We start from the raw sequence: 17753 nt of genomic DNA on the forward strand, positions 1-17753 counted from the left end.
CCGTGGGGTGATGCCACATCCCAGGGCGGGAGGATGCAAACCCACCCTTGAGGGGGGAGAGCGGCTCTTGGGGCCACCCCAAAAGATGGGCTCTCCCCTGGTGCCCGTCCGTACCCAGCTCCTCCTCCCTCCCACCCAAACTCAGCACTACGCGGTGCCTGGGCATGGCGAGGGAAGAAAATGGGGTGGATTGGCACCCTCGGTCCCATTCCCAGAACCTACAAACGGGATCTGCCAGCGCGTGGGCACCCCCACCTCCGGCAGAGCCAGCCTGGCCTTTAAAATAGGAGGACTGGGAAAAAAAAAAAAAAAAAAAAGACCAAAACAACCCACCCCCCCCCTCCATGCATGTTTGCCTCCCAGCTTCCGTGCCAAGCTATAAATACCCAGCTCTCTCTGTTCTGGCTGCGGGGTGGGGGTGTTTAAATGGGACTGGAGGGCCACGGGGAGCGGGAGGAAGGAAACAGGGCAGGAGGAAGGGAGAGGAGCCCCCTTCTCACCCGGCAGCACTTTGGGGGACTTTGAGCGGGGGCTCTTCCCCTGGGGCAATGTGGGAGCTGGGCACAGTGGCCACAGGTCGGGCAAGCGGGACCCCACCAGTGGGGTGGCCATGCCAGTGGGGACAAGCATGGGCGAGGCAGAGGAAATCCCCAAAGGGCCCTGGAGGCAGTGGAGCGAGTGGGTGCCAGGAAGGACTGAAAGGAAGCGCTGGTAGGAGCCAGGGCAGCCTGCCAGGCTGGCACGGGCACGGCGGGGACACGCCACCTCCCAGTGCCCCCAGTGCCACCCGCTGGGAGGAGCAAAGAGGGAGGGAGCGGGCAAGAACAGAGGAGACCCCTCTGCCTGGACATCGTGCCCCAGATCCCTCCAACCCGCACCTAGGAGGAGCGAAGCTGGCGGTGACCCCATGGCAGACACCCACTCCCCCCACTCTGCACGGGGCTCGGGGTGTGATGCCAGGAGGGAGCTGCAGGGGAAACCCTTTTAGAGCGCAGCCCTGCCGCAGGATTGCTACCTCATCACAGAGCAATTACAGACTAATTATATGATGGTAACACCCAAACCCTGATCAGGAAATGGGGCTGCTGGGTGCCAGATAGTGCACGCGTGCACAGGCGCACACGCACACCCCCGCCACGAAACCTCAGGAGCTCTCTGGAGTGGAGACAGGATGAGTCAGAGGGAGGCACCTCACCTCAGAGAGGTCACCGGCTCAAATCCCCACTGTGCTGGCTCTGTGCCTCAGTTTCCCCACTTGTGGCTGGGCATCCTGCTCCCAGCTGCTGTCTTGTCTCTCCCCAGAGGCATCAATGCAGCCCCGTGCTGCTGCCCCAGCCCTGCCTTCCGCCACAGACCCCCCCCCTGCACCCTCAAAGCACCGAAGCCGGCAGCGGGATGCTGCCACCAAGCCCTGGTCCCACGGGACTGGGAGTTGGGGTCTGTGCTGCTCCGCTGCCCACGAGCATCCTCCTGGGAGCCGGAGCAGCCCCGAGAGCCCGCTCCCAGCAGGGTGGCACCTGGACCAAGGCCACCCTGTCACCCCAAGGACAGGGCAGCTCTGCTCTCAGCTGCCCCAAACCCCCCCCCCTGCAGCACCATGAGTCCATCCCAGGCTGCCCAAAGCCAGGGACCCTTGCGGACAGCAGGGAGGTTTTGCCACTGGAGCCTTCTGTGACGGCAGCGGGGACAAGGTCACGCCAATAACAGCTTGTAGCTAGCAGGGAGGAGAGGCAGGGAAGACGGGGACAGGATGCGAAGCAGCGGCGCTGGGGGCTGATGAAGGGCCTGGTATCTCCGGGCACACGGGGAGAGATGGGAAACGAGCTCCTTCCTCCCCTCCGAGAGCTCATCACCGCGATTGCAACTGAGTGTTGGAGCCCAGAGGCCCTGGAGTTTGCACGTAGCTCTTGAAACCTTCATCTCCCTGACAAGCAGAAGAGCAGCCGGCAGCCAGAGCCGGAGCTCCGGGCGGCCCCCAAAAAAGGTCACTGCATTTGCACATTCACAAAACATGCATTAAAAAAACAAAACAAAACAGAACAAAAACCAAAAACAAAAACAAAAAAAAAAAAAAAAAGAGGGGAAAAAACAATCCCGCACTCACACGGCAGATCTGGCGAACGCACTCTGCAGGAAGATCAGCACGGTGGAGGAACTGGTGAGCCCCAGCCTGGGGTCCCCCCCAGGCCCCCAGACTTGGCAGGCTGGCACCATGCAACTGGCTTTAAAATAACCAGACAAAGGCAAAACCAGTAGATTTATATCTCCTGATTTGCTTTCGTTTTCTGGGCCCTGAGGGTGCAATCGCATTTTCAAATTCTCTGGAACAATAAAGGCTAGAAAATTAGTTTGAGCGCATCAAGCAGATGGCCGAGGGCTGGGGCTTTGGGGGACCTCCTGGCCCCCAAGCATCCCCCTGCAAAGAGGGTCCAGGGCTGAACCCCCACCACGTTATAGTGCCCTGGGGTGCGGGTCCTGGCTGTGGGACCTGAGCAGCCCCGAGGGTGGCTGTGCAGGGGGACAAGTGACAAGTGATGGTGACTCCAGGGACCGCGAGGATGGGGTTGGAAAGAGGGAGGAGGATCCTGGGGTGGGAGCTGAGCCACCTCCGGCTGCGCTCGTGGAGGGTCGGGGATGCTAAAGCCATGAGAGCTGCCCCACACACCCCGGCCTCATCCTGCACCCATCCGCCAGGCCCTGAGCAGCACAAAAAGCCACAATCCCGCCACCGTCAAAGCACCCAAGGATTTTTCACCGCTGGAAGTGAATCCCTGCAAAGCCGGGGCGGGGGGGGGGGCGGGATTCACCTCCAGTAACCGCAGAGAGGAGCAGAGATGGGGGGTGCAGGAGGGGAGGCTGGGCTGAGCCCTGGTGCGAGTGCAGGATGGTGCTGAGTGCACAGCGCCAGCCTCACCTGCCCTGGCAAAGCTCTTTGAACCCAGCCAGCTCTGGGCTGTAATTAGCCCTCGCCCGCCGGATCGCAGGCACCGCACCACCCACCCGCCGGCTGCAGCTCAGCACCCACCACGGAGGGACCCGGACCTTCCACCCTGGCCGAGTCCCCCCAAACCCCCCCGGGGGGCCCAGCCTGGAGCGGGGGCGGTGGGGGGAAGGCTGCTGGGGGCAATGCCAGTAGGATGGAGTTTTGAAGCTCTTCTCCCCCCAAAGCTGGGGTGCTGTCCCCAGCGCTGGCTCTGCCACGGGCACACGCATCCCATCCTCACCCGGCACCGAATACAGCCCCCCCCCCAAGGTGTCCAGCACCCCAAGGAGGGTGCTGAGCCCAGCACGCACCGTATCGTGCCCAGCCGGTGCCCCGGGGAGCGCCGAGCACAGGGCTGGCCGTGCCGGCTGGTGCAGAACTGGCCGAGCCGGGCTGGGAGGTGGCCGGTGCTGCCGGCGTTGCCAGACTGGTTCTACTGGGCGACAGCCACAGACGGGAGGCCCGACCCACGGCACATCATCCCCCCACACCCCCCCCCCCCCGGGTCTGTGGGGCTGCACCCCGAGAGGCAGCTCCCGCTCAACCCAGCCCCAGCCAAGCCCGGCGATGCCGGTGCCGCTGCCCGCCCCGTGCACCCCATTTCCAGTGTGGTGCTGGGGGGGGGGGCAGGGGGGGCCTTACCGGGCTGCCAGTGGCCGGTGCGAGGCTCCAGGCCTCGGCGGCACCGGGCTGCAGGCGAGGATGGAAAGAAGCCTTGGAGGGGAGCACTGGCTCCCCGTCCCCGCTGACTGCAGGCAGGCAGAGAGGAACAGCAACCTCTTGCTGCTCAGCAGGCAGGGCGACAGCGGAGGGGGGGGGGGGAAGATGAGGGGCCGGAGCAATGGGAGGACGCGGGAGGATGCTCTTTGCTCGGTCATGGAGCAAACCCCAGGGATCAAATCCCCAGCCCCAGTCCCCACCTCCAGTTCCCCGGGGGTTGGGGACACTATGAGGAAGGATGGTACCTGGCGAGGGGAGACGGTGGCAATCGAGGGGGTAGCACGAGCCCCGCGTCGGCCGGATCCTGCCTCCCTGCTCCGAGAACAAAGGGCTGCGCTGCGAAGGCTTGGGCGGCCACTTAATTACCAGTGGGACTCGGGGGCTCGGAGCAGCCTGAGCTGCCACCCGAGTCCCGCACAGCAGGGACGGGAACTCGCCGGCTCTAAATAACCAGAGGAGCATCGAGCGGCTGTTTTGAGACCCGTCACGGCGGGAAGATGGGGTGCTGGAAGAAAAACCCGAGCTGCCCCGGTCTGGCAGGCTGGAGGAGTGGGGCAGGCAGGGAGGGCAGCAGCCGGGGGGGGGGAGAGGGGCCAGCGGGACAGGGACATCACCGACACCTCGCACAGCCTTTGGAGCTGGGCGTTCGTCGACATGATGCCAGACGCACGCAAAAGCTGTCTCATTATCTGCTAATTAGTGCCTTGCCAGCTCCTGCAATTAACACCCATGCAAGCGGCTGTTGTTGAGGTAAACAGAGGGTTAGAAGCACCCTCGAGAGCTGGGGGCCCTGGCAGGGTGCAGACCACCCATGGGCATGCACCGAGGAGCTGGTGGCCCTGGTGCTGAGCCCGAGAGGGTCCGACCCACCTCCCCGAGCCCCTTGGCTGCTCCGAGAGAGCCTGCTAGGGCCAGGCAGGGCATCCTCAGCCTCGCTGCAAGGCTGCCCTACACCTGGCAGAGAGCAGCACGGCAGTGGCGGGACCTTGCAGGGCTGGTGAAACTGCCCAAAGCATCCCAGAGGAGCGGGACCTCACCCAGCACCACGCAGCAGGGAGCACCCGTGTTTTGTGGGGAAAAGAGGAGAGACTTTTTCCCGAGCTCAGCCCATGACTCAGGAGCAGCCAGGGTTGGACTCCAGGCTGCAGGTCCTGCCTCGGAGGTGGCTGAGCCACACGCCCTCCCGCACAGCGCACACTGGCAAGGTGTTTATTCAAAAGTCATCTCTTTCAGAAACATTAAAGGAAAGCAATCACCCAGGTCTTAAATGGCCTTTCTCCAGCTGACCCAGAAACACGGATCAAGAGCTGTCTTATCCCTTAATTGAGAAGTTGGTGACTTTGAATCTTTATTAAAGAGCCTCGGTGAATTCACAGATTAAGGGCACAACCAGCCACTGCAATCATCCAACCTGATTCCCTGCATACCACGGCTGGAGCGACCTTGCCCCGTGGCCGCTGCTCCCCCGGGGAGCCCTCGCCAGGCTCTCTGCTCTCCTGCTGCGGAGTAAAAACTGAAATAAACCCAGAACCGCGCTAGAAACGAGGAGGGCCCCGACCTGCCTGCACAGAAACAGCCCATTTCTAGGATTTTTTTCCAGCTTCGGATGCTGGGAGGAGCGGGCAGGGCTGGGGAGGTTGGAGAGCATGTGTCCCCTCCCTTCCCCTCCTTGCAGGTCACCTCTGCCTTCCCGCCTGCCCATCGTCCCACGCCGGGGGATGCTCTCCAGCAGTGCCATGAAACTGGGGGGGTGTTTTTGGAGAGGGCTGGCACAAGGCACCCACCTCCCCACGCCGCGGTGGTGGGAAGGGGCTGCACGGCTGCTGCTGCAGCCGGGCTTCCCCGGGCGGGTGCGGAGCTGCCAGATCCTGGGGAAAAATGAGGCTAAAGAGGAGACAGCACATTCCTCAATGTACTATTTCTGCCTGCTGCAGATTATCATGTTTCAAGCTAAGGAAAACAGAAGGGGGGGATGCTACTACAAATGCCTGAGAGAGAGAGAGGAGCAGCTACGGAGCCGCACTTTCCCCTCCAGCGAGCAAAGACAGGCCGGAGAAATCCCCAGCCCAGCTGATTCCCAGGAGCACAGATGGAGCAGAAAACAACCCAAACCCCTGCCCGGCTGTGAAAGGGTTCAGGCGGCCTCGAGGGGATTAAAACCCCCCGCTGCCCATCTGCGTTGGTGTTTGTGCCCAACGACGCCAGGCCTGGCCGCGGAGCAGCAGTGCAGCGGCATGCATGGGTGTGCACACACATGCACACACGTGCACACACGTGCACACCCCCCCGCTGTGGCACGGTGAGCCCCGGCCAGCACGCAGGGCGATGCTGATGCATCTTGCTCGTGGCAGGGAGCAGCCGGGGGGGGGGGGGGGTGTGGGTGGTTGGGGGGGGCACCGAGTGCAGCCGCTTCATCCCAGCAGCACCAGGCACGGAGCTCACCCTCCCGCCTGCTCCTGCCCGTCCCTCCTCTCCCTCGTCCCTGCCAGCCTGGCGGCTGCTCCCACTGGTTTCTATGGGAACTCGGCAGAAAAATACGGTTTCCAGGAAGGCCAGCACTGGCCTGGCAACCCAAACCCGGGCGGCGAGTTGCCCCCCATCATGGGGTTTGCCTGGGCGACCCCTGGCCTTGCCCCCATCACCCTCATCCCCGAGGGGACAGCCAGGGATGCAGGAAGGGTGACGGCGTGCTCAGAGCCAGGGTGGTGCTGGTGGCCCAGTGCAGTGGGATGGGTGCCACAGCCTGCTGGGCTCCCCAACATGGGCTGGGGGGTGCTGGGGCTGCTCCCCCACAGGCAGAGTCTGGCCAAGGCAGCCAGAGACTGGCCGGAGGGGATGGGCTTTGTGCTCACCATGTGATTTTTAGCAGACGCTCAAGAATTTTAATGCCTCAGCTATCTCCTCTCTGGGAGTCCTAATCCTGGCTCTGGCTCCCCGAGGGGCTGGCTCAGGGTGGGGGACAGGGCTGGGTGTCCCCCCAGCCATGGCTCTTGTCATGCAGAGGAGAGACAGAGGCTCCCTCGGGGCCACGCAAGGAAGCCCCATCCTCTTCCAGCAGAATGAAAGGGACAAGAGGGACCCGTACAGATAGGAGCGGGAGAGAAACTCTCCTTCCCCATGAGAAAATGCCAGCAGGGTTCAGGGGAGGGAACCAGAGCAGCCACACGCACAGACAGAGCCTTTTGTGTGCACACATGTGTGCACACGCGTGTGCACGCCTGTGCACCGCAGGGTGAGCCATACTGGGAGCAACGGTGCGGCGAGCAGCAGTCCCAGCTCCTGCCCCGTGCTCGGCCCCGGGGATGCACAGCGGGATGCAGACGCTCTTGACGTGGACAAGTGGGAGAAACCACCCGGGTGCTGCTGACTGCCGGGCTGCAGAGCAGCACGCAGCGCCGCAAACAGCCGAGCCTGCCTGGAAGGATGTATCCACCCCCCCCCCCCAGCAAATGCCACCTTGAGTCCCTCTGTGCCCGGTTCCTGGCAGGCCTGCTTGCACCCCTCGGCACCCCGGGATGGCCAAGCACCCCCTCCCCATGGCAGTTTCCCTCTCGTCTCCCTGCTCGGAGGGATTACGGCAGCAATCTGGAGCGGGGAGCCGGCCCCCTGCACCCAAGGGACCACGGCACACGTCACGAGCGGGGTGGTGGGGCCAGGCGGTACAGATCGAACCGTGCACACGGGACTCGGCCCTCCCACACCACAGCACAGCCCACGGAGGGTGGCAAAGACCCTGCAAAGGGGGTGACGGAGGGGCTGGAACCTCCCTCTGCAGAGGGGCACGGCCGCCAGAGCTGGGGTCCCCACCGAGTCCCAGGGGAGGATGGACCAGTGCGGCCAGTCCAGCCCCTTCCGCCGGGGTTTAATAGACTCGTGGCGTATTTTAACATGCCCCATCATGTGATGAATCAAACCCTGCTCCCTCAGATCTAACAGCGGCGCAACAAAGCTGCGATTGACTGCTCAGGGTAGCGGCTGCGGCTCGCGCCTCATCTCCAGCACCGCCAGACACCTCGATGCAGGGAGAGGGGAGGGGGGGTGGCAAGCAAGCACAGCATCTCGCAGGCGACACGCACCCCCCTCCACACCCCCACAACCCACCCACCCCCACCCCCCCCCCGAGGTGGATCGTGTCGAGGAGGGGGAGGCAGGCTCTCCGCTGACAAGCAGGCAGCGAGATGGGAGCCGCGAAGCCCAGGGAAGAGCTTTGGGTCCCTGGGAAGCGCCAGACGACATCTCCGGGCTCCATCCATCACAGCCCGTCCTGGCTGCGATCTCAGCAAAGCGCTCAGCCGTGGGGACCGGCCTCAGCAGGCAGGGTTGGGGCGGGGGGTGTGTGTGTTCCTGGCTCATCTGAGCACCCCCACCACCCCCCCCCCCGGTCATGATCATGGGGGTTTAGGGGTGCCTGAGCCAAGGCTCCAAAAGCCGGGTCTCTTCCCAAAGCTTCGGTGCCACCCACCCGTGCAAGCCCAGGGGACCTCAGCCCGCAGCCGTGGGGACAGCACGCAGCACATAAACACACGGCGGGGACAGCTCGGGGGGGGGGGTGTGTGTGTGTGGGGTGTCCCCACTTTTCACCGAAAGCGCGGCAGGAGGGGCGGGGGGGGGTGGAAGGGGAGCCTGGCCCCCAGCCCCTCGGGTAGCCGGGAGGTGCCGGCCCCCACAGCGCACCCTGCTCTGGTATTGGGGTGCGCTTAGGGCACCCCGGGGGGGCTGTGACCCGCTCCCGCTAGAGCACAAGTGTCCGTCCCCCCCCTTCCCTAAGAGAGCACCCCCTGCACAGCTCCCACCCCCCCGCCTGCCCCATGGCACACACCCCCGGTGGGGGGGGGATGCTCTGCCGCGCCGCTGCGTGCCCCCCCCCCCCCCTCAGCGCCCGAGAGGAGGAGGAGGAAGAGGCGGGGGAGGAAGGGAGGGAGCCGCGCTTGGGGGTACTCACCGTGCGGAGCGGGCAGCGGCCGGAGCCCCCCCCGCTGCCTACGGGCACAGCATCCTCCCGGCCAGCCCCAGCCCCAGCCCGAGCCGGAGCGGAGCCGGAGCCGGAGCCGGAGCCGGAGCTGGGCATGCTCGGGGGCCGCCGAGCGGCACGTGATGCCGGGCTGGCACCGAGCACGGCGGGGGGGGGGCTGCGCCTGCCGCCCCCGCCCACCCCCCCCACCCCCCCCAGCGCTCTGCCCCCGACATCACCCGGGGTTGGGGGACACCGCAGCGAACCGCCCGCGTTCTCCGGCATCGCCTGGGGGGGAGTCGCGATCGTGCTGCCCCCTCCCTGCAGCATTTCGCGGAGGGGGGGGGGGGGGGGGGGCGGGGGGGGGAGGAGAGGGGAGGGCAGGACCACACTGCTCCCCCCCCCGCACGCACCCCTGCATCCCTGGGGGAGCAGCGTGGACCACGGTGCCAGCCTGCACCCCAGCATCAGTGGAACAGCTGGGACCGCGTTCCCCCCCTGCATCCCAGCATCAGGGGAACAGTCAGGACCACCCCTGCATCCCAGCATCAGGGGAACAGCCAGGACCCCCCCCCTGCATCCCAGCATCAGGGGAACAGTCAGGACCACCCCTGCATCCCAGCATCAGGGGGACAGCCAGGACCGCCCCCCTGCATCCCAGCATCAGGGGGACAGCCAGGACCCCCCCCTGCATCCCAGCATCAGGGGAACAGTCAGGACCACCCCTGCATCCCAGCATCAGGGGGACAGCCAGGACCCCCCCCTGCATCCCAGCATCAGGGGAACAGTCAGGACCACCCCTGCATCCCAGCATCAGGGGGACAGCCAGGACCGCCCCCCTGCATCCCAGCATCAGGGGGACAGCCAGGACCGCCCCCCTGCATCCCAGCATCAGGGGAACAGCCAGGACCCCCCCCTGCATCCCAGCATCAGGGGGACAGCCAGGACCCCCCCCTGCATCCCAGCATCAGGGGAACAGTCAGGACCACCCCTGCATCCCAGCATCAGGGGGACAGCCAGGACCGCCCCCCTGCATCCCAGCATCAGGGGAACAGCCAGGACCCCCCCCTGCATCCCAGCATCAGGGGGACAGCCAGGACTCCCCCCGCATCCCAGCATCAGGGGGACAGCCAGGACCCCCCCCTGCATCCCAGCATCAGGGGAACAGCCAGGACCCCCCACCGCATCCCAGCATCAGGGGAACAGTCAGGACCACCCCTGCATCCCAGCATCAGGGGGACAGCCAGGACCCCCCCCTGCATCCCAGCATCAGGGGAACAGTCAGGACCACCCCTGCATCCCAGCATCAGGGGGACAGCCAGGACCGCCCCCTGCATCCCAGCATCAGGGGGACAGCCAGGACCCCCCCCTGCATCCCAGCATCAGGGGGACAGCCAGGACCCCCCCCTGCATCCCAGCATCAGGGGAACAGCCAGGACCCCCCCCTGCATCCCAGCATCAGGGGGACAGCCAGGACCCCCCCCTGCATCCCAGCATCAGGGGAACAGTCAGGACCACCCCTGCATCCCAGCATCAGGGGGACAGCCAGGACCCCCCCCCCGCATCCCAGCATCAGGGGAACAGCCAGGACCCCCCCCCGCATCCCAGCATCAGGGGGACAGCCAGGACCCCCCCCTGCATCCCAGCATCAGGGGGACAGCCAGGACCCCCCCCTGCATCCCAGCATCAGGGGAACAGCCAGGACCCCCCACCGCATCCCAGCATCAGGGGAACAGTCAGGACCACCCCTGCATCCCAGCATCAGGGGGACAGCCAGGACCGCCCCCCTGCATCCCAGCATCAGGGGGACAGCCAGGACACCCCCCCCTCCTGCATCCCAGCATCAGGGGGACAGCCAGGACCCCCCCCTGCATCCCAGCATCAGGGGGACAGCCAGGACTCCCCCCGCATCCCAGCATCAGGGGGACAGCCAGGACCCCCCCTGCATCCCAGCATCAGGGGGACAGCTGGGACCCCCCCTGCATCCCAGCATCAGGGAGACAGCCAAGAACATGCTCCCTCCCTGCATCCCAGTATCAGGGCGACAGCTGGGACCATGCTCCCCCCCTGCATCCTGCATCTCTGGGGGCAGAGGAGCCCATTTGTTCCCAGCCAAGCTCCTCTGCAGCAGGTCAGGCAGCCCCCCCAGACTCTGCACCCCAGGGGGAGGGCAGAGGACGGGCAGCAAAGCAGCTCAACAGCCACAGCTTGTTCTCTGGAGCCCAAAGGCCACTGCTTGCTCCCCTGGGCCGCGCCGAGGGCCAGGGGCTGGCAGGCCCCTTCCCCAGCCCTGGCCCGGTGGCAGGGAGAGCCCCCGGCTGCAGAGCTGGGCGCTGGGGACCTGCAAACTCCAGCCCTACAGCGATGGCACCGTGCCCTGATCCATGTCACTGCCCTACTTCTGCCTGTCAGAGCTGCTGGGCACCGCGGCTGGGACCCTGCCTGCACCCAGCCCGCGCGGCCGGCGGCTCAGAGCCCGCAGCACGCGGGGACCCTTCATCCTCCGCAGCCGAGCTGGCGTGGGGAGAGACGTGGGCTCTCCGGGAAGACAAAAACCGGCAGCTGCCCTTGATCCTATAATCCCCCCATTAGCCACATGGCATTAGGGGCTGGGGAGGGGGTTGGCTTTCACTGGATGCGCTGCCTCCTGCATTTCCCCCTCCTTCTTCCACCGTGATGGGCAAGACCCTCCCTGCCGGCCCACAGCAACGGGTCCCCCGCACCCCCAAAGTTACACACTGCGCCTGGGGGTCGTCCCCTCTTCAAGGTCACTGTCCCCAGCCTTTCCCCTGCTCTGCAGGCAGCGGGGACCTGCTGGGGTGGCTCTACCCCCCCACCGCCCTCCTGGCGCCCAGGAGAACCCTGAGAGCTTCAAAACAGCCTATGAGCAACTGGGGAGCTGCCCTGCTCTCAGCAGAGCCCCCGCAAAGCACCAGCCCTTTCTGCACCCCAGCCAAATTGGGGGCCGGTTGTTCCCTACCCCCTCACACAGACAAGAGGTGCAGGGTGCTGCCGCATCAGCTCCCGGCTGCATCTCAGGCACAGACACAGGCAGGGCCTTGTCTTCTGCAGGCAGATAGCTGGACGCAAGAGCGGGGTGGGAAAAAAAAAAAAAAAAAGCCCTTTTAACCAGCAGTGCTTCCCCGCAGGAGCACCCAGCCGGGGCGCGGGGCTGGGTGCTGCCCTCCCGCACCCCAGGCTGGCCCAGGCAGGAGGGTGCTCAGCCAGCAGTTCCCATCTCTGCAGCCGGGCCCTGCACACGTGTGCAGCAACGTGCAGGGCATGCACCGCTGCGCCAGCCTCAATGCCACCTTGTGGGTGCTGCTGCAAAGGCAGGAGCCAGCGCAGCCCGCAACAGCCAGGGCTTTTTTTTTTTTTTTGGGGGGGGGTGGGGGAAGCAGCTCCACGGTCAGAGCCCCCCAACCTCCAACCCAGCCCCGCTGCGGCGTTCCCGGCCGCCGCGGTGCACAGGGAATGACGGGCACGGGTAACACGTTGAGGACGCAGCGACGGGCGACTGTTGGGGAAGACGGTCCCTGCCATGGAGAAGCGTCGCAGACGGGCTGCAGGCACCTACAACCAGCCCAGCAAACCCCGCTGCCGGCGACGGTTGTGGCTGCGCGACTCAGACACGGGGCTGGTTCAAGGACACCTTGGCTCTTGCTCGGCAGATTAGGGCAGATAATCCTGGGGCTTTGCTCCAGCCCTCAGCCCACCTTGGGATCTTTGCTCTCGCCGGGTTTACTGCCGTCTGAGCACACAGAGGAACCTCTGTGCACGCCAGATAGGGACAGGCTCAAAGTTCCCGTCTGAAACGCCCTCACCCAGCAGGACCTGGAGCCCTGCGCAGGCGAGGCGGCGGCGGCAGCCTGCAGCTCAGCCTGTCTAGACACCAACATCACCCCGCCAGGGTCCCGGTTCCTGGACTGGAGGCAGGGAGGGGGCAAGAGGCAGTGGGAAGCAACCCGCCGGGATGAACCGGGGCTCTCGGAGCAACACCTCGGGCCAGATCCTCACCGAGTTACGCTCCTGTTGCATTCGCCCCAGCGAGCACAGCCAGCTCTGCGCTGTGTGCCCCAGGCCGTGCATGCCCCAGGGACCCTTTGCATCACTGAGCTCGCTCCTACAAGGGTAGGGTGCTGCAGAGCCCTGGAGAAAGTCCCCACTGGGTTTCAGGGGACCTTTCCCCAAAGGATGATGCAGGGCGGGGGGATGGCTGGCTTGCCCACGCCACCCTGGAGCTCCCAGAGCCCTCAGAAGAGACATTTGCATCTGAAATAGTAACTCAGCACAGGAGCTCCCCTGTGCGCAGGGACAGGGCAAGATTTGCCTGTCCCAGCAGCGCCAGTTGTAGGATCCAGGTGCAGGATGTAGCCCAGAGCTGGGTCTGGTCCCTGCTAATCACGTAGAGCGACTGCCACGGTCACACAGGGACGGGTAACTCCAGCCTGGCCTTGCTGTGCTGTGCTGGTGTGAGCTTTAGCCCTCTGCTACAGCTCGCCGTGCCCGAGTGTGCAGGGCTCGCTCACCGCCGCACGGATCAGCCTCCGAGACGTGGCCCTGCACACATCTACCAAAGCCAACACGCTGCTTTCTCTCTTGCCAGCAGGAGCTCTGGGTTTGTTCGGCTGCTGGGACCACAGGACCGTCACAGCCATGTCCACAGCAGCGTGGGATGAGCCACAGCCGGTCCACGGGTACCCACCCAAAACCGACATGCACTAGCAGCGCAGACCCTTGCCCCATCCTCTAGCAACTGCCATGCTCCAAAGCCTCCCAAACCCCACATTTATCGCTCTGCTCCTCCACGAGGCCAGATTACAGCAGCCCACCCTGCACTCGCCAGCATTTTGGCAGAGACAAGCCCAGGGAGCAGCATCCTCCAAAGTTCCAACAACACTCGCGAGCAGGGGGCAGAAACTTCTCCCTCCCAGCCCCTTCTCACTTACTTGATGAAGTAGAAGCCCCCGTGCAGCGTGGTGTCCACCTCCCAGCCTCGGGGAAGCCCTGAAAGGACAGGGCAGAAGCAGAGGTCACTCTCCCTTGCCCCACGCAGCCCCTGCCATCCCCACGGGTGCCCTGTTGTGGGTTGGGGTGTTGCACCGGAGCAGAGTGCTTGCCTGAAGGACCTGCTGCCGGGAGGTTAGCAATGCCCGGTGTCACACTGAGGCCCCGCTTCACCGGGAGGCAACCGTGGAGGAGATGTCCCTCGCAGGGTGCAGCACTAGAGAGGGGCTGGAGCACGTGGGCAGGGAGCCACGGGACAATTGTGACACTTGTGGGGTGCCACGTCCTGCCATGGTCAGCTCTCACATGCTCAAACTGCGTTTTTAAAGTGGTTTGGGTCCCCCCCCTGCCACCAGCGACAGATCTCAGAGATCACTCTGAGGAAGGGGACTCTTAAAAGCCCCCCGAGAACATCTCTCCAGCTAGAAACCCCATGCCAGAGAGATGCAGCGTGGCCTCACTCATCATTCAAAAAGTCCCCCGACCCTCCCCAGCTGCAAGGCAGCTCCTGCTCGCTCAGCTTTTCGGGGTCTCCATTGCATTTCTGGAGGATTTCACTCCACACCTCCAGATTCTGATCAGTGTCCGGGGAAGGCAGAGAGCAAATGCCAAGACCCGGGAGCCGTCCCTTACCGGCGCAGGAGAAGTGCCCGCTCTGGATGGAGTAGCCTGTGCTGGGGTGCACCCAACTCGTGGACTTGGTCTCGTCGCTGTGAAAGACAAAGAGTGGGGCTGTCAGCACCCACGGGAGCCCCTTCCATCGCTGAGGAAGGGTCTTTGCAACACAGGGAACTTTTCCAGCCGAAGGAATAGTAGGACCAGATTTTAGGGAAAGAGGGGAACAGCATCCATCAGGCTGGGAGAACAGAGAGCCCCAAGAGGAGAGAAGTGGGGGGAAAGGGGAGATGATAGGAAAGCAGCCGAATGCAGAGGCTTGCAGCAAGGGGTACCCCTTGTTCCCAGCCCAGACTAAGCCCCTGACCCCCTGCAGCCCCCCCAGCCGTGCACCCGGCTCCCCCCACACCCCAGCATAAACCCCATCCCCGCGGCAGCCCCCACTCTGTGCGAGCTGCCGGGCAGGACCGTACTTGATGAAGAAGATGCGCCCATCCCCGCAGACTCCGTAGGTCCACCTGCCCGGCAGGTCCAGCCAGTCGATGTCATCCCCCATGGGGGTGGCGGTGGGGGGGCTCGGGCGCAGAGCAGCCCCACGCTGTGAGGAGGGACAGGGGACAGCACCCGGCTCGGGGAAGTGCCAAACAACTCCCTTTCACCCCAGGAGCAACCACTTGTTCAGCTCAGACCTTCCACCTAGACTCTGTTTGCTGCAAATAACCAAGGAGGGAGGGAAAAAAAAAAAAAAAAAAAAAAAAAAACCAACCAACCAAACCCATCAACTTAACCCCCTCGGAGCCGGGTTGCCACCCTGCCTGCGAGCCGGGGTTCAGAGGGCATCCTCCCAGCACCACGGAGGCACTGCTGCTCTCCAAATGACTCTTCGGGGCTAGCCTGTCACAGCTTCCTCCACTGCCTGCTCGGCGTAATTACCGTCAATTAACTCGGGGTGAGTAATTATGGAGTTGTTACTTCCCTCTCCTGTTCATTTTAAACAATGTCAAATTCTTCTCCCTGTCTGATCTCGCAGCCAAGCCGAGGCAGTATGTAGGGCACCCTGATGATTATCTGCAACGCTTTCGGAGCTGCCCAATGGGTATTTTCTCTCTGTTTGTTCTTAGCCGTCAATTAAACGTCTTTTAAGGGGAAAGGTGGGGTCTGGGAGGCACCTGGGCTGGGTGACTGTGAAGGAGGCAATTGCCCTCATGTCTCAGCGGCGCCTTTGCGAAGCTTCTCATGGCACAGGGAGAAAGATGCTGGTTCAGGAGAGGCCTGAGAGGCGGAAAGGAAGGAGCTGGTCCCCAAAGCAGGGAGAAAGGGGCTTGCCCCACCAAGCTGAAACACAGTCCCCACATCAGAGCAGTTCCCTGCCAGGATTTGGGGGAAACAGTTCACCCGAAGCTTCAAGAAGGCTCCTATAGTTCTTTGAACCACTGGGTAAGAAAAAACATGTCTGGTTAGTCCCAGCGAGCCCATCGGGAGGGCATCTGATGGGACCCTGGCATAGCAGGGAGCAGTGCCACGGTCCTGGGCACCGGTTCACCCGGGGAAGCTCCATTTTGTGGGAGAAATTCTTGGCTGCAAGCGGCGGGCCAAGCTCGTGTCCTGCCTGTGCCGTGGATGTGACTTGAGGACTGCGCAGGCGAGCCAAGTGCTCAGACCCCCACGCCTGCATCCCTGGGGGGGGGGGGGGGGGCTCAGGGCACGGCTCCCTGGGATGACGTTATGCGTTGGCTTTTTTGCAAGAGTGGGCTTTTTGCCTGGGTTTGGGCTGAACGGGGATAGCGTTACCTGCCCCTGTCAGGTTACGGTCACGCCGGGGCGGCTGGGGAGTTGCCACCCTTATCACGTTCCCATCTGCAGAGCTAAACGTCAATCACCGCCCGATTAACGACCACGGGGAACTCCCGGGGCTTTGATGCTCAGATGCGCCCCGAGATTGGGGAGGTCACAGCCTGACCCCGCGGGAGGCAGCTCGGCTTCCCCTGCCTCCACGGCCGTGCAGGGTCCGCACACCCCAAACCACAGCGAAGGAATCCTGGAGCTTCACGCTTGCGGCCAAAGCTCGGGAGCGCACGAGCAGCTCGGGGCGGTGGTGCTTCATCTCAGGGGCAACTCAAAAACGGGCGGCTGTGGACAAAGCTGCCACATTAAACTGTTTCCATTGTGGTTTTTTGAGGGGGGGAACCCCCAAAGCCGGCCCTGGCTGAGAGATGGCCTGCGGCACGGGCGGGCTCAAGGCAGAAATAGTTTTATAAAGTCAAACACGGCAAGAGGTCTGGTCCTAAGCTGCCCTAATCCTATTTCAGCGCTGGCGGAGGCGCTGCGGGGATATCCACGGCACTCCTGGAAACAACGGGCCCTCCTGGGCACCCTGCCTCCACAGCCGCTCGCAGACGGGGTTTTCTTTCCCAGGAGCAGGCTCTGACCTGAGTCACGGCTCACACACGGCCTTGGTCCTCAGCAGTTCAGGGACCCGGGTCTTTGAGCAGCTCCAGGCACCTCCTCTGAGATCTCCCCCTCCTAAAGCTTTCAGGGCTGAGCTTTCAAAACCCATGCCAATTTATTTAGATAGATGTGAAACAGAAACCTGAAGAGAACCAGAAGCGAACAAGCCCGCCCCGCCGTCCCAGGGTTAGGAGCTTGCTGTGCAGGGCCCTCACCTTCCAGCCCAGGGCAAAACCGACTCATCAGACACCAGCATCAGAAAGGAGAAGGAGCTGGTGCAGCCCCTGGGGCAAATAATGCTGAGGTTGTTGGAGGGCTTTGTAGGACCTCCAGCCAAGAATCCTGAGCAGCTCCAGGCTCTCTCCTGCCAGGTAAATAAATCAGCTTTTATTGCTTTCCACAAGAGAATTTTTTTCCCCTATTTCTTTCCATCTTAATCCAATGGAAATTCAAAGGGGAAATACCAGTGGGGCTTTTTGTTTTCATATGGTTTAAAATCCTTTTAAAAGCTCCTTGTTCGCAACCATTCAGGTTAGGAAGAGGACAGCAAGCAGGCACAAACCAAAGTTTTCTTTGCAAAACCACCCATATTCAGCGTTTCTACTGCTGGTCCCAGGGTGGCTCCCACAGCATCGGGCACTGCCACCTCTGTCCCATGTCCTTCCTTTAGCGGGGACATGGAGGGACGCGGAAGGCCCTGGTCTCCCACGGGATGATCCTGAGAGCAGAAGCCCACTCGTGGGGAAATGGATTTGCATCAGGACCAGGCATGGAGATGGAGCAAATACCCAGCAGAGGAATTTGCTGTAGCGAGAAACAGCTTCAGCACATCGGCCGTCCTCTGGAGACGCGCGGCTGTTGGCCAGCCCAGGGGCCCCAGGTCACCCTGGTGTGCGAGGTGCTGGTTTGGGCAGAAGGATTTTGTTTGCCAACGTGCCAGGAGCAGCCCGGCCACTGGCAGCCACCTCCTCCTCCTCCCTCCACGCAGCGCCGAGCCTTCGCTTCGAGCCACCGTGGGACCACGCCGAG

General features: G+C 63.6%; 1 protein-coding gene across 4 annotated transcripts in view; it reads right to left on the bottom strand.

Moving 5' to 3' along the window:
* PLEKHA6 (pleckstrin homology domain containing A6) overlaps positions 1 to 15046 on the bottom strand; it is a 53263-nt gene extending 38217 nt beyond the window's left edge. The window contains exons 1-3 of one of the 4 annotated variants that reach the window (XM_042800268.1): positions 14750 to 15046; positions 14295 to 14371; positions 13604 to 13661 (exon numbers count right to left, since the gene is read on the bottom strand). In XM_042800268.1, coding sequence (XP_042656202.1) covers positions 13604 to 13661; positions 14295 to 14371; positions 14750 to 14832 — 218 coding nt within the window. In that variant the 5' untranslated portion in view covers positions 14833 to 15046. Of the gene's footprint in view, positions 1 to 8645; positions 8801 to 13603; positions 13662 to 14294; positions 14372 to 14749 lie in introns of those variants that run through there. The other 3 variants (XM_042800269.1, XM_042800270.1, XM_042800272.1) reach the window with 3 other exon arrangements.
* Positions 15047 to 17753: the final 2707 nt, after the last annotated feature.

The sequence above is a fragment of the Tyto alba genome, unplaced genomic scaffold, assembly GCF_018691265.1.
Source record: "Tyto alba isolate M040663 unplaced genomic scaffold, T.alba_DEE_v4.0 Super-Scaffold_30, whole genome shotgun sequence".
Taxonomy (NCBI): domain Eukaryota; kingdom Metazoa; phylum Chordata; class Aves; order Strigiformes; family Tytonidae; genus Tyto; species Tyto alba.